The sequence below is a fragment of the Pecten maximus genome, chromosome 4 (assembly GCF_902652985.1).
Source record: "Pecten maximus chromosome 4, xPecMax1.1, whole genome shotgun sequence".
Lineage (NCBI taxonomy): Eukaryota > Metazoa > Mollusca > Bivalvia > Pectinida > Pectinidae > Pecten > Pecten maximus.
The window spans coordinates 26,000,658-26,017,903 of NC_047018.1; the positions used below are offsets into that span (position 1 = coordinate 26,000,658).

The window sequence follows — 17,246 nt, forward strand, 5'->3', positions numbered from 1 at the left end:
TGAGGGGGAAGGGGGGATCAGTATACTGAGGGGAAGGGGGATCAGTATTCTGAGGGGGGAGGGGGGATCAGTACTCTGAGGGGGAAGGGGGGATCAGTACTCTGACGGGGAAGGGGGATCAGTACTCCGAGGGGGAAGGGGGGATCAGTATACTGAGGGGGAAGTGGGGATCAGTATTCTGAGGGGGAAGTGGGGATCAGTATACTGAGGGGGAAGGGGGGATCAGTATTCTGAGGGGGGAGGGGGATCAGTATTCTGAGGGGGGAGGGGGGATCAATATTCTTAGGGGGAAGTGGGGGATCAGTATCCTGAGGGGGAAGGGGGATCAGTATTCTGAGGGGGGAGGGGGATCAGTATTCTTAGGGGGAAGTGGGGGATCAGTATCCTGAGGGGGAAGTGGGGGATCAGTACTCTGAGGGGGAAGGGGGATCAGTATCCTGAGGGGGAAGGGGGATCAGTATCCTGAGGGGAAGGGGGGGATCAGTATTCTGAGGGGAAGGGGGGATCAGTACTCTGAGGGGGAAGGGGGATCAGTACTCTGAGGGGGAAGGGGGGGATCAGTATTCTGAGGGGGGAGGGGGGGATCAGTACTCTGAGGGGGAAGGGGGGATCAGTACTCTGAGGGGGAAGGGGGGATCAGTATTCTGAGGGGGGAGGGGGGGATCAGTACTCTGAGGGGGAAGGGGGGATCAGTATACTGAGGGGGAAGGGGGGATCAGTATTCTGAGGGGGGAGGGGGGATCAGTACTCTGAGGGGGAAGGGGGGATCAGTACTCTGACGGGGAAGGGGGATCAGTACTCCGAGGGGGAAGGGGGGGATCAGTATACTGAGGGGGAAGTGGGGATCAGTATTCTGAGGGGGAAGTGGGGATCAGTATACTGAGGGGGAAGGGGGATCAGTATTCTGAGGGGGGAGGGGGATCAGTATTCTGAGGGGGGAGGGGGATCAATATTCTTAGGGGGAAGTGGGGGATCAGTATCCTGAGGGGGAAGGGGGATCAGTATTCTGAGGGGGGAGGGGGGATCAGTATTCTTAGGGGGAAGTGGGGGATCAGTATCCTGAGGGGGAAGTGGGGGATCAGTACTCTGAGGGGGAAGGGGGATCAGTATCCTGAGGGGGAAGGGGGGATCAGTATCCTGAGGGGAAGGGGGGGATCAGTATTCTGAGGGGGAAGGGGGGATCAGTATTCTGAGGGGGGAGGGGGATCAGTAGTCTGAGGGGGGAGGGGGATCAGTATTCTGAGGGGGAAGGGGGGATCAGTATTCTGAGGGGGGAGGGGATCAGTATTCTGAGGGGGGAGGGGGATCAGTATCCTGAGGGGGAAGGGGGGGATCAGTATTCTGAGGGGGGAGGGGGATCAGTATTCTGAGGGGGGAGGGGATCAGTATTCTGAGGGGGGAGGGGATCAGTATCCTGAGGGGGGAGGGGGATCAGTATTCTGAGGGGGAAGGGGGATCAGTATCCTGAGGGGGAAGGGGGGGATCAGTATTCTGAGGGGGGAGGGGGATCAGTATTCTGAGGGGGGAGGGGGATCAGTATTCTGAGGGGGAAGTGGGATCAGTATTCTGAGGGGGAAGGGGGGATCAGTATCCTGAGGGGGAAGGGTGGGTCAGTATTCTGAGGGGGAAGTGGGGGATCAGTATCCTGAGGGGCATGAGAATCAGTATTCTGAGGGGCATGAGAATCAGTATTCTGAGGGGCATGAGAATCAGTATCCTGAGGGGCATGAGAATCAGTATTCTGAGGGGCATGAGAATCAGTATTCTGATATCTTTTGTGTTGCATGTACTGTTCATTGTTCACTGTCCTTTATTCTTAATTGTTGAGGTATTGTTATATAATGTTATTATTACATCTTTATCACCGCCACAGTTGTGGAGTTGTTAAGGAAAATATGTGTTTTGTTTTGGCACAACACTTCATTAAATCAATGAAAAACACGTTTTAATTAGAATATTGTTTAGTACGTGCCACACGTCATCACTTTAGTTGATTGGTGTAGATTGTTAGAACAATGTTGTGTTGGGGTAATGACAGGATATCACTATTATATAACACTGAGTCGGGGAGGTACGCGGGTATCACCACTATTATAACACTGAGTCGGGGAGGTACGCGGGTATCACCATTATTATAACACTGAGTCGGGGAGGTACATGAGTATCACCACTATTATAACACTGAGTCGGGGAGGTACGCGGATATCACCACTATTATAACACTGAGTCGGGGAGGTACACGGATATCACCACTATTATAACACTGAGTCAGGGAGGTATGCGGGTATCACCACTATTATAACACTGAGTCGGGGAGGTACGCGGATATCACCACTATTATATCACTGAGTGGGGGAGGTACGCGGGTATCACCATTATTATAACACTGAGTGGGGGAGGTACGCGGGTATCACCATTATTATAACACTGAGTCGGGTAGGTACGCGGATATCACCACTATTATATACCTGAGTCAGGGAGGTATGCGGGTATCACCACTATTATATCACTGAGTCGGGGAGGTACGCGGATATCACCACTATTATAACAGTGAGTCGGGGAGGTACGCGGATATCACCACTATTATAACACTGAGTGGGGGAGGTACGCGGGTATCACCACTATTATAACACTGAGTGGGGGAGGTACGCGGGTATCACCACTATTATAACACTGAGTCGGGGAGGTACGCGGGTATCACCACTATTATAACACTGAGTCGGGGAGATACGCGGATATCACCACTATTATAACACTGAGTGGGGGAGGTACGCAGGTATCACCACTATTATAACACTGAGTCAGGGAGGTATGCGGGTATCACCACTATTATAACACTGAGTCAGGGAGGTACGCAGGTATCACCACTATTATATAACACTGAGTCGGGGAGGTACGCGGGTATCACCACTATTATAACACTGAGTCGGGGAGGTACGCGGATATCACCACTATTATAACACTGAGTCGGGGAGGTACGCGGCTATCACCACTATTATATAACACTGAGTCGGGGAGGTACGCGGGTATCACCACTATTATATAACACTGAGTCGGGGAGGTACGCGGGTATCACCACTATTATATAACACTGAGTCGGGGAGGTACGCGGGTATCACCACTATTATATAACACTGAGTGGGGGAGGTACGCAGATATCACCACTATTATAACACCGAGTCGGGGAGGTACGCGGATATCACCACTATTATAACACTGAGTCGGGGAGGTACGCGGATATCACCACTATTATAACACTGAGTCGGGGAGGTACGCGGATATCACCACTATTATAACACTGAGTGGGGGAGGTACGCGAGTATCACCACTATTATATCACTGAGTCGGGGAGGTACGCGGATATCACCACTATTATAACACCGAGTCGGGGAGGTACGCGGGTATCACCACTATTATAACACTGAGTCAGGGAGGTACGCAGGTATCACCACTATTATAACACTGAGTCGGGGAGGTACGCGGGTACACCACTATTATAACACTGAGTCAGGGAGGTACGCGGATATCACCACTATTATAACACTGAGTAGGGGAGGTACGCGGATATCACCACTATTATAACACTGAGTCGGGGAGGTACGCGGATATCACCACTATTATAACACTGAGTCGGGGAGGTACGCGGATATCACCACTATTATAACACTGAGTCGGGGAGGTACGCGGATATCACCACTATTATAACACTGAGTCGGGGAGGTACGCGGGTATCACCATTATTATAACACTGAGTCGGGGAGGTATGCGGATATCACCATTATTATAACACTGAGTCGGGGAGGTATGCGGATATCACCACTATTATATCACTGAGTGGGGGAGGTACGCGGATATCACCACTATTATAACACTGAGTCGGGGAGGTATGCGGGTATCACCACTATTATAACACTGAGTCGGGGAGGTATGCGGATATCACCATTATTATAACACTGAGTCGGGGAGGTACGCGGATATCACCACTATTATAACACTGAGTCGGGGAGGTACGCGAGTATCACCACTATTATATCACTGAGTCGGGGAGGTACGCGAATATCACCACTATTATATAACACTGAGTCGGGGAGGTACGCGGATATCACCACTATTATAACACTGAGTCGGGGAGGTACGCGGATATCACCACTATTATAACACTGAGTCGGGGAGGTACGCGGGTATCACCACTATTATATCACTGAGTGGGGGAGGTACACGGATATCACCACTATTATATACTTGAGTCGGGGAGGTACGCGGGTATCACCACTATTATATACCTGAGTCGGGGAGGTACGCGGGTATCACCACTATTATATACCTGAGTCGGGGAGGTACGCGGATATCACTACTATTATGACACTGAGTCGGGGAGGTATGCGGATATCACCATTATTATAACACTGAGTTAGGGAGGTACGCAGGTATCACCACTATTATAACACTGAGTCGGGGAGGTACGCGGATATCACCACTATTATAACACTGAGTCGGGGAGGTACGCGGGTATCACCACTATTATAACACTGAGTCGGGGAGGTATGCGGATATCACCACTATTATAACACTGAGTCGGGGAGGTACGCAGATGTCACCACTATTATAAAGAAGAAATGCATGTTTGTATATATGTTGTGATTTCCACCTTACAGCAACAGGAGAAATTTGAGGCCTCACTGCCCGGTCTACAGACCAACTCTGCTCAGGTACAAACTAGACCATTGCCTTTCTCTCAACTTTTGTTATTGCAAAAATGGAACTTTTGTGTGTGGAAATTATCACACATGTTTTTAAAATTATTCAAGATATGTGGGTTTTATTTAAGCCAATGTTGCAGAATTATGAATATTTTACAGTGGTAATAGTTTGACCTGATAAGTGAATTCAAAATCAGTGAAAATTTCCACACCCCAAAAATATCCTACTTACAGTAACTTGAACAGCAGGCATGTTAGAGAGGTATATTGTGTGAAATACATGGCATGATTTGAAAACCTAATATTGATAACCAGGAGATAAAACATATATATATAAGGTGAGAGGATGGCATTTCTTTACAATTCAGAGTTCATTTTAATTTTATACAAAAATTGGACAAAAAATGTTGTAAGACTCTTTATCTTTAAGTAAACGTAAAAAGTAAATATGGGAGATTAACATTGGCAATGGAAATACTTATTTTTTTTTGAGATATTTGTGATTTACATGAAAATATAACTTGTTGCTCCTTCCGTGGTATAACAGAGAAGACGTAAAGAGGAGGAGAGAAATAGGGAATACAATGAAATGTTGAAAAAGCAGAAAGGCAGAGGTGTAAGTAGTGTGTAGTGCTGATTGCTGCTGCGTGATTCTACTACGCTCACCCTACTAACCGTTATTATTACAGCGCCACCTACATATTATATACCCGCATCCACTGTAGTTACTTTTTAGTCAGCACTTAGCATTGGTCGATTTATTTCTGAAGTTTATTTTTTTATATGAAATATATATAATAGTTATGAGTTTTACTCAATTCATTTCTGAAGTTTGTTTTTTATATGAAATATATATAATAGTTATCAGTTTTAAGGCATGCAAGATCCCTAACATGTATATCTAACCAGTTTTTAGAGAATTTCCTGTTTTGTCAGAATGGTAGTTAGCAAGCAGATTTTATATTTGTTTCTTTAAATATGCGGTAACTTAATGATTGGTTTGTATGTCTTATTAAACTTTTTATGGATTGAGGATAACTTCCGTATCAAATATAACTAACACAAATGTAACAGGAAGTAAGAAACTAACTACTTCCTGTCACTCGGGACACTGGTCCCGTCACTACTCGGGACACTGGTCCTGTCACTACTCGGGACACTGGTCCTGTCACTACTCGAGACACTGGTCCTGTCACTACTCGAGATCACTACTCGGGACACTGGTCCTGTCACTACTTGGGACACTGGTCCTGTCACTCGAGACACTGGTCCTGTCACTACTCGGGACACTGGTCCTGTCACTACTCAGGACACTGGTCCCGTCACTACTCGGGACACTGGTCCCGTCACTACTCGGGACACTGGTCCTGTCACTACTCGGGACACTGGTCCTGTCACTACTCGGGACACTGGTCCTGTCACTACTCGGGACACTGGTCCCGTCACTCGGGACACTGGTCATGTCACTACTCGGGACACTGGTCCTGTCACTCGGGACACTGGTCCTGTCACTACTCGGGACACTGGTCCCGTCACTACTCGGGACACTGGTCCCGTCACTACTCGGGACACTGGTCCTGTCACTACTCGGGACACTGGTCCCGTCACTCGGGACACTGGTCCTGTCACTACTCGGGACACTGGTCCTGTCACTACTCGGGACACTGGTCCCGTCACTCGGGACACTGGTCATGTCACTACTCGGGACACTGGTCCTGTCACTCGGGACACTGGTCCTGTCACTACTCGGGACACTGGTCCCGTCACTACTCGGGACACTGGTCCCTGTCACTACTCGGGACACTGGTCCTGTCACTACTCGGGACACTGGTCCCGTCACTCGGGACACTGGTCCCGTCACTACTCGGGACACTGGTCCCGTCACTCGGGACACTGGATAAATTGTCTTTCTTTCAAAGTATATTACCGGTATGTAGTACTAACAGCACAAAAGTCTTATTCTTTTTTTAATCCTCACAATTCTGATTTTTGTCATCCTTCTTCCTCTTAAAATTTATTCATGTTTGAACATTAGAATAAACAAAACTTTTTTTTAAAGCAATGAAAATATTGAATTTCATTTTTCGTACATCTTTGACATAGATCATACTGTCTGGTAATGTGTCTGAGATTGTAACAGTGCTAAATGATATAAAAACTGTGTGGAAAATTGAAGATAAACTGTAACGTTTTATTACAGTTGTCGTATTAGCTATACATGTGCTGATACGTAATTGTTCTATTTTCACTTTGTCTCTATTTTATAGATGTGGCACTGATTTAACAAAATTTTAGTAGATAGATGTTTTACACATACCTAATTTTATTTTGCTTTTTATTAGTTGTTTTTTTGTGTGATTATATGGCAAAGTGCAGTGTTGTATGCATGGTTCCTCATGTTATACTTCTACATATACAATTATGGTTTCTAAAACATGTTCAGAATTTATAGAAATATCATATTTGAGCTGCAAATTGACTTGAAGCATAATTAATTGTTGAGTAAAAATATTTAGATTTTAAAGTGAAGGTAGAGAAGTATATATTTGTACTGTCTGTTAACTTGACATGTATACATTTATATATTTATTATAGGTTATACTTAAGTCTATTAACAAGACAATGGAAAGCTCTAATATTTGTACATTGACTTAAGCATTAGTTCTAAGTTAACAACAGAATAAAACAAAGTTCTAGGCTAAGTGAGCATTGTTACAGTCATAATACCTATTTTCTGTATGTGTTTGGGCTCAGGCAGTATAGGAAACCTTGTTATACTGCCAGTTTATAAAAATAGCATTATAGGAATTTAATGTCATTAGGTCCTTTATCCAGCTGAGTCATGACTAGTTATATGGGTGACAAAGACTGAAAACCCATATGATGGTCGGTGTGTTTGGGTTTTATACATATACTCTAGTTTAGTGTTCAAGGTATTAATTTCAGTTCAGACTCCAAATTATGGTCTCAAAACTGTGAATGTTGGGTTTATGGTGATAATGTTTACATAATATCTTGTTAAAGGTTTAGTGTTTTTATGATAAGTAAATCACCCGGCGTATAAGTACATGTTGGAAGTCACCAATTATGTAGTAAAAAGAGTTTACCAGGTACTAGTCAGAAAAAACTGGAGATAAATACGTGTGTCACACATTACAGTATTCTGAACAACGCTGATACCATTCATTAAGTGCTGGGTTATAAATAAATGAAATTATATTTAAATCTCCTGTGTTGACCTGAATGCGTTTAATGTTGTTGTGACTTCCAGTATACAGATATTGGTTTTAGGGTTTAGTCGTGATGTGTCAATATCGCCCCAGATAAACGTCAGCCATTTCTAAATATGGTGGTGTTATGTACTACCTGTACAGGATATTAGAGGTTTGTCTTAAAATCTGCTAGTCCTAGATGTAGAAAAGTAGATTTGTCTTCAACTCTGGGATGTACAACTGCGGATAGATTGTCAGCGGTTCTGGAATATATCCATTACTAGTACCCGGGATATATGGAGTATATCCATTTCTAGTATGGAACATGCTCCTTTCAGGTCCGTTATAGCATGGAATGTGTCCGTTACTAGTAAGGAGTGTGTCCATTAATGGTGTTTGGAGTGTGTTTTTATGATGTGACGGTCGTTAATTAGCCATTCCATCAATTTGGATTTTTTTCTTTCCAAGAATTCTTGTGGTTAGTTAAGGTTTGTAAATAAGTGTTCTATAACTTGACAACTGATGTCAAAGGAACCCTACTGCTACATATACTACTGACATTGTGACAGGGTGCTTCTGGGAGACAGAGGGGTCTGATTCTACAGACCAAGTATAAGATGTAGTGTACATTGTATAGCTGAGGATGTATCGGTGCTTGTGTAGCTTTAGATGCTGTGTAGTGTATACCTAGTGTAGTAGCTCAGGTAAAGAGATGGCATATGTGTTACAGAGGGGGCGAGGCACCCCCCGGGATGCACCCCCGGAGACAAGGCGGGGATGGCAGACCCCTACCTATGATGAAATCCTGGAAAAGAAACGACGAGAGGAACGACAATATAGGTAGGTACATCAGTGCTTTACTTATACTTAGATATTTATATACTATCAGTATGTCCTTGTCCTTAAATAATTAAGTTGAGAGGCCGACACAGGACCTCTTGACCGAAAGGATTGCTTATTACAGGGCAATGGAAATATGTTTGTTGATAATTTTACTGATAGTCAACATTGGAGGGCTTATAACTTGACATAGGTTTATTGTCTGATAAATACGGTAACTACATACCCAATAGACCGCATAAGTATGCTGGTTAGATTACAATTGTATGTAATATACAAATTTTAACATCTAACCTCACTTGTAGTCATCCACATAAAATTTACTGACTACTGGAGGTATATAATCAGGCCAAGGTTCTGATTTCATTGTTTTATACATTAGATTTTGAGATAAATTGTTCCTGTTTTCTTAAGGAGACAAGAGGACCCTTATGGGGACAACAGAGGCCTGAGACCCTACGGTAGTGAGGGGGCCATTAACAGAGTCGGGGTAAGTATCCTCTCTCCTCATACCGTAATACAAAAAAGGTTCAAGTGTTCATTTCCAACAGAGTGTTGAGATGTTCATGTGCAGAATGCTTTGTAGGAAACATATTTTATAATGTGTCTGTATTCTCATCCTGATTTTCTTGCAAATGCTTAAAAAAATAATGTAATGTTGAAATACATGTATATTGAACACAGGTTGATGATGTGAAGATGAGGGATCTAGATCGGGAGTATGAGCAAAGGTAGGTAATATTTAATGATATATTCATTAACTTTTTAATTCAATTTCTCTGTTTGGATGAACATCTGTTATAAATCAATCATATGTTCACATTATATTTGAAGTGATGGTAATGTTTAAGTATTACTTATTCTAGGAAATAACACTTAAGTGTGTTTTATTGTAAAATATCTATCCTGTAAATTATTTCAATTAACACAAATATGAAAGTATTTAAAAAGGTGTTGACAATAATAGAATAAGTGTCCGAGTGAATCTGTTATGTATAACATGTATACCAGAGATATGTACTAGATATCAGGTGGATAAGTAACATAGTCCACTATCAGAAGAGATGTGCATGCTTTGATTAATGTTATCTCAATCTCGGCTAGATGATTCTGGGCATTAAAACACTATATATCTCATTTACTGTTTAAGACCATTAAAATCTACATTATCATTTGATCTCTGATCACTGTGTTTGGCCTGGATAATCTCCCTTGATTTGATCTGTGATCACTGTGTTTGGCCTGGATAATCTCCCTTGATTTGATCTGTGATCACTGTGTTTGGTATGGATAATCTCCCTTGATTTGATATGTGATCACTGTGTTTGGCCTGGATAATCTCCCTTTCATTTGATCCGAGATCACTTTGTTTGGCCTGGATAATCTCCATTTCATTTGATCCGAGATCACTGTGTTTGGCCTGGATAATCTCCCTTTCATTTGATATGTGATCACTTCGTTTGGCCTGGATAATCTATCTTGATTTGATATGTGATCACTGTGTTTGGCCTGGATAATCTCCCTTTCATTTGATATGTGATTACTTCGTTTGGCCTGGATAATCTATCTTGATTTGATATGTGATCACTGTGTTTGCCTGGATAATCTCTCTTTCATTTGATCTGTGATCACCATGTTTGGCCTGGATAATCTCTCTTTCATTTGATATGTGATCACTGTGTTTGGCCTGGATAATCTCCCTTGATTTGATATGTGATCACTGTGTTTGGCCTGGATAATCTCCCTTGATTTGATATGTGATCACTGTGTTTGGCCTGGATAATTTCCCTTTCATTTGATCTGTGATCACTGTGTTTGGCCTGGATAATCTCTCTTGATTTGATATGTGATCACTGTGTTTGGCCTGGATAATTTCCCTTTCATTTGATCTGTGATCACTGTGTTTGGCATGGATAATCTCCCTTGATTTGATATGTGATCACTGTTCTACCTTGATAATTTCCCTTTCATTTGTTCCCTGATCACTGTCTGAGATCACTGTGTTTGACCTGGATAATCTCCCTTTCATTTGATCCATGATCACTGTCTGTGATCACTGTGTTTGCCTGGATAATCTATCTTTCATTTGATCTGCGATCACTGTGTTTGACCTGGATAATCCCCCTTCCATTTGATCTGTGTATGATCTGTGTATGATTTCCCTTTGATTTGATCTCGGATCACTCTGTTGGACCAGGATTTGATACCTACACCTTCATCAAATTTAAATATAAAGTTCTCTATTCAGGAGTAGGAGGAATGACAAATCTGAGAAATTGTCTGCAGTCAAACAGGATTATCATGATTTGGTATGAGGAAACATCCATGTCACCTAAACTATTTCATATCTATTGCTTCTCCTCCACACACTCCATCCTCTGTGTTTTAGCTTTTGTCGTTATCAACCTAACAAACTATGGTACATCTACAAGAGAATGGTGATATTTCACTTACTTAACAGACAGGGAATTGTAATGATCTCATTTTATTGTGAAACAAATGATTTGATCTCATTGGGATGGTGTCTGTGGTTTGTTAGATTGATTATGGCTGATATTATGTATTTATGTGATTAGTTTTCAGTGTATCTGGAGTAAAAAACATTTCAAGAAACAGGACCAAAGTCACGTCACGAGATACTTTGTTAAAACTTTCACATTTGGCTGTATATGAAAAATCTTATAAATATGTAGCATTTCATTCAAAATGGTACTAAATTCATTCAAAATTTAAAAAGGAATGGCTATGTTATCAATATGATCAATCTTTACTGAACAAGAGTGAAAGTTATTTTCGGTGACATTGGACGTGTTTTTGTTGTGTTTGATGTTGTACAGGTACAACCTTTTGTAAGTCACATTACCAACACTTAGCCATCACCAGGTACGGTGGTCTGACTGGCTGTCTGACACGGCTGTCTGACATATGTTTATCAGTTGAGAACGTGATGTACTAAAGGCTGTACCATTTACACGTAGATAGTTATATATTAGTATTTATTGATTTACCTCGGTCTTATTCTGTGAAATCTTTTGGTATATTTTCTTGACATTATTTTGATTTCTTCAAATTTTTATTGAACGGATTTTCATAACATTGTTTGCCTTATTTCAATATATCTAAATTTCACCATATATATTATGTTTGGATCAAGTCCAATAAAACCAGCACTAAATGAATTTTTTATACTGATTTGAAATTGAAGTTTGATTGAATTTTCAATGATGTTTTCCTGAATGAAAAATTGAAACAATTAATTGAACGAATAACCACCGATTTCCCTGATGAAGACTTGGTAGATCAATTGTAGATCTATTTTACATTGAATGTGTCTTTCACTGAGAAGTCATGATGTTGTATTTCACGTAATCAGGAGAGTGAGATTCCAAAATGATCGCTCAAAGGAACGAGGCGTCCTCAACGATGATAATTGGTTAAGGACAGATGAAGCCAAAGAACAGCAATATTCCAAATTGGTAATGCTTTCTGATTTTGAAACTGACCATGCTTATGAATATGCATGATGGTATTGTTATAGTTAGAATCCTATATATCTGGTTTTGGGCAGTCATATTTAAAGTTTTTATAGTCATTATTATTAAGGGATTTAAATGAAAATAATTTTTTTTTTTTTTTAAATCAGTAAATAAATAAAAAAAAAAAAAAAAAAATATCTATAATAATTATTGACATACAAAGTACAATGGTCCATACTCTTGTTGTCATTTCCTTTTTTCTATCAATTTTTAACTGTTTTTAACCTTTGTTCTAATGATGATCATACAATTATTATTTGACTGCTTTTTCCTGCTATTTCTGTCTCTAGTCTTTTATTAAGATTAACCCTTACCCTGCATGCTTATGTATCATCTATTTGTGCTGTTTTACTGCGGCGTATAATTTAACCTAAAGTCTTGTATTTTTATCATTTGATTACCAAGGTATATGTTTAATATCATAATTATCCCATGATAAAAAGTCCCTGATCTAAAAGTGTATGCCACAATTTTTTTATTTTATATAAGAGTATAAAATGTCGCATTTAAATATACACACTACATTCCATTAACCTCAGTAGATTCACTAGTTAAGATTTGTACAAAGGCAATGATCATTGGTGTGGTCCAAATGGTAAACAATATTTCGGTACATTTGTATTGTGGCAGATTTTGGTTGTAAATAGTTTCACACTAGGGGGATTTTCCATTTAGTTCGGTCCGGCAAGCTGAGGGTTGGGGTTGGATCCCTGGTGGAGGCATGCTATACTGGCCTTCCTGTTATAGTATGTTTGGTTGTGTATACTGTAAATGCATATCTTGTCCTCGTCACTGTAGAATTTTGATATTAGGATTTTGTTAATGCATACCCGTAATAATACATGGGAGGTGGGAGATCCAATGGCCATAAGGTTGAGTAGTTGTTATGGTCATCTTTACCCTCTGAATACCCGTAATAAGTTATAAACAATGAAGCATAGGTCAACTGGCTTGTTTGTAAACAAACATATCTTGGGTAATCATATCACCTGGACAGCTTATTACATGGTATATTATCTCAATGACATGTGGTATCATATTGTTAGAAATAATGTATAGTCTTCTAAGTCCTATCTACCTGTCCCGGGAACTATATATCAGTACTTAAATAGTGAAGGATTAAAGACTTGGTAAAATTAGGGAGTTGTTATGATGTCCTGGTTGTGTTACAATAATACTGTAAACATCCTGTTGGTTCCAATTGGTGGTTAGTCAAATACACAATATCTTGAATTATCTGCCTAGTGATAGTTAACATTTCAATTTCAGTTTGTGCAAAACTTTGAAAAAAATTGAATCTTCACCTTTGTGAAACTTAGACATTACTTTTTAAGTGCCTTTCTATAAAACAAAAATCAAAAAGTTCAGTAAAAATCTTTTAATGATAAGCATACCTTTGATATATCGGAATCTTCAGTGTGTAAATGCCAGGTATGTTTTTTTCCAGAAGATGCAAATAAAATATACTGTATCATTCCTAAAGTACACTCTCAAACTCTGCATACTGCTAAATTAACACTAGGCGTTAATACAGAGCTCTAAGCTTCATGCTGAGTTTTTGACAGAAGGTTTGCCATATAGGTTGAACTAGAATCAGTATCCATAGTTTTGGAACTTTGTCTTTATCATTTTTGTTTTTTTACTATAATGTAGATTTGTATGTATGTGTCAAACCTATTTCTTAAAGAAACATAACTACAAATTTAATTGTTGTAAGTTTTGATGATCATTTTTTAAGAATACTTTTTTTCCCTAAAATTATCATAAAACCTGTAGTAATATTATAATGATTTAGAGCTAAACTTGATAACAAATTAAAACAGAAAATGAATATTAAATTATAATATTTTTATTAAAAACTAATCACTCTGTTCATGTGATAAATGAAATTTTAAATATTTTAAATATATTAAAAAAGTAAATTAATATTTGTTTTTTACCTAAACATGATAAATTAATGCTAACTTAAGATGGCATGTGTCCTTTTTGTACTGACTAAAGGTCAAAAAGATAAGCGGGCCACAGCGTAAGGTAGGTATCTCTGTCATTTTCATTCCAAATTTGGACTTGTTTTGCACATGTTTTCTCTGGAATTGTTTGCTTCTTAAAGTACAGTGATGTAAATTTGATCATCTGGGAAAGACGTTTTAAATGAAATCACTAAATTGAAGGATTGTCAGAGCTGAATTTTCGTTTAACAATATATTTTATGATGCTACCTTGCAGTGATATGACCCTCTATTCAAAATATCTTGGAAATCTGTCAAATGTTTTGTGGGAATGGAAGTAAGGACTTCGTGAACATAAAATTTAATTTTGCATAATATCAGCATAAATTATGAATGAGACAAAGATAGAATTATTGGATGATATTTGAGGTAATTATAACATTTATACAAATCAAATGTGTAAGTTGTTATGATGCCTCAAGACAAGAATTTGACTTTTTTACATAACTACTGGGATTGGCTAGCCAGAATAGGCCTTTTCCCATGAATTGATTTTCATCAGATTACTAAATAGTGTACAGTTTTAGAGAAAACATGAAGCTTGTCAGTTTGGTAATGTTTAGTGGTCAAATGACAAAATGATTTTGGATATTTTTTATCAAATAAAAAGTAGATCTTGATATTAACAGTGTGTGCTTAACAAAATTATGACATTCACTTGTTTTCTGTGAGTGAAAAATTCATCACATTTTAACATATTTCTTTAAATTCTTTATGTTTGATTTTGTTTGAAGTTGTTAACAATTATGTAAAAAAAAAATGTTTGCAAGTTCTTATTGTATTTTTCAGATTTTTAGACAAAGACACATACTGTATACAATTGATAATAACGTCTGTTATTTTCAGAATTGTTTTCTTGGTATAAGGAACTTTTGAATAAGGCTTTTCTTTAACATAAAGATTGTGAAGCAACAAAGGTCAATGCCATGAGAACATTTCTTGTGAATATGAGAACACAGCAAGTCTGAATACAATTCAATGTCCATGAGGTTATGTTGATACTGTGAAAAGGCTAGATCGAAAATGGAAATTTAAAAACAGGTTTCACTGCTTCTAGGGCTATTTGGACTCAAAGTCTGACTCGGAACTTGAAGAAAACTTTAGGTACCGTCACAGAGATAGACAGGTATTGGTCCTACAGCATGTTGTAGACATAGTGCTGGCTTCAGTTCCTCTGTTCTATAGATAATGGCATGTATCATACAGTGTATCTGACAACCCTTCCTCATATACTGTACTACCGGGATAAAACTGCTGTATGGTTGTAAGCTCATGCTTCTTGTCCACTATTAAAGCAATATTATTGTGTAATTAGCTTAAAGTCTGTATTGCCGAAATACCGTATCTTAAGCTCACCTGGCCTGGAGGGAAGGTGAGCTTATATACAGTAAATGGCATGGCGCAAAGTCCATCATCCATTATCGTCAATTTTCCCTAAAAATTTGCTGCTACAAATGAAGTCAAACTCGGTAGATTTTAAACTTTTAGTCTGAAGCATCCTTGGGCAAAGGAACCAATATTATATAAACTGTGGATGAAGGGAAACCAATTTTGTGTAAATAGTGGGTCTTGCCCCTAAGGAATGGGGCCAAATGCGGTAAAGGCAACAAATCCTTTAAAATCCTTCTTCTGTAGAAATTTTGTCTAAATTCGGTCTGAAGCATCCTTAGGTGAAAGGGAATAATTTGTTTTTATAAACATTGGGTCAAGTTGTCTGTCTCCTTTGGATGTGGAGAGGTCGGGCCAAAAAGTGGGAAAATCTTCCTTGTGCTATATGGATAAAGGTATTTGGATACAAATTTGGTCTGCAGAATCCTTGTGCAATATGAACTGAATATTGATTTACACTGTACTTAAAAGTCTATTCTCCTCAAGAGGCCCAATAAAGGGAGTCATATTATCAAGATTATTAATGTTGAATGCTTTTCAACTTAATTTGCTTTTAGCTTCTTTGGAATTAGAAAGGTTTAATGTCAGTTAAAAGAATGTGTTGACTGCTATTCTTGGTACTGAGCACCAGATCCTAGAATGGGATAGTATTTGTAATGTAACTTAGAGTTCTTTATCATAACTACTGAAATATCTAGTTGAGCAATAAAGGCCTCATGGGCCTCTTGTTATATAGATATTAGTCATTATTTAGTAAGTTCTCAGACTTTTATAGAGTTTCTAAAAAGCTGCATGGCAAAAATTATTAAATTGTACCTGTCCAGATAAAGTTTAAGTATGTTTAGAAATCAACCTTTAATTATCATGCTGACATAAAAATGATTTTATGAATTAAAATATAACCAGCTGTATGTGGATACGAGATAGAGGTGAACAAATGATATCTACCATGTTTAAATATTCTAGACATTCATATTAATTATAAATGACTCGGGAGCAGTCATTCAGGTCACACAAAGGTTAGACATTTAAGGCATTTTAATACTTTATTTACTTAAGTAAAACTGCATGTTGGCTGAAAGGGAAGTAAATGTGCAAAATGTCAACCTCTTTTTTATGTACAGTCACATAGCAAATCTTTATTTCAGAAATTTTCTTGAAAAGAAAGTTAAAAAGGTTTATATTTTTTCTGTAGACTTAATATTAGATATTCCAGGAACTATGTCCCAGTTTACCTGTGAAGTGTTTTTCATGATGAACTACAGTTCGTGACCTAGAATTACAATAATAGGTTATAATTAGCTGACACTATACTGTACAACAATGAGACTAACAATGACAGGTAACATACCAATACCGAATCTATAATGGATTGGCTATTTGAAATAAAAAAATTAATATAGATAATAATTTGAAAGAAATTCTGAAAGTTGAAGCAGTAATATAATTTTTGATGACCTAGTATGTTAATTATATAGCATTACATAATAACATTTCTTTGTCAAAAGTATTCCAACTTGTCTTTGAAAATTTAGACAAACAAAAAAGAAACATTGATTT

General features: G+C 38.9%; 1 protein-coding gene across 23 annotated transcripts in view; it reads left to right on the forward strand.

The window, feature by feature from the left end:
* Positions 1-17,246, forward strand: part of LOC117325625 (centrosome and spindle pole-associated protein 1-like) — a 76,448-nt gene that overhangs the window by 15,884 nt on the left and 43,318 nt on the right. For 6 of the 23 annotated variants that reach the window (XM_033881986.1, XM_033881997.1, XM_033881998.1 and 3 more), the window contains 8 exons: positions 4,656-4,709; positions 5,248-5,316; positions 8,643-8,752; positions 9,167-9,242; positions 9,437-9,483; positions 12,126-12,228; positions 14,290-14,319; positions 15,355-15,423. In XM_033881986.1, coding sequence (XP_033737877.1) covers positions 4,656-4,709; positions 5,248-5,316; positions 8,643-8,752; positions 9,167-9,242; positions 9,437-9,483; positions 12,126-12,228; positions 14,290-14,319; positions 15,355-15,423 — 558 coding nt within the window. Of the gene's footprint in view, positions 1-4,655; positions 4,710-5,247; positions 5,317-7,977; positions 8,085-8,642; positions 8,753-9,166; positions 9,243-9,436; positions 9,484-11,000; positions 11,062-12,125; positions 12,229-14,289; positions 14,320-15,354; positions 15,424-17,246 lie in introns of those variants that run through there. The other 17 variants (XM_033881992.1, XM_033881993.1, XM_033881995.1 and 14 more) reach the window with 7 other exon arrangements.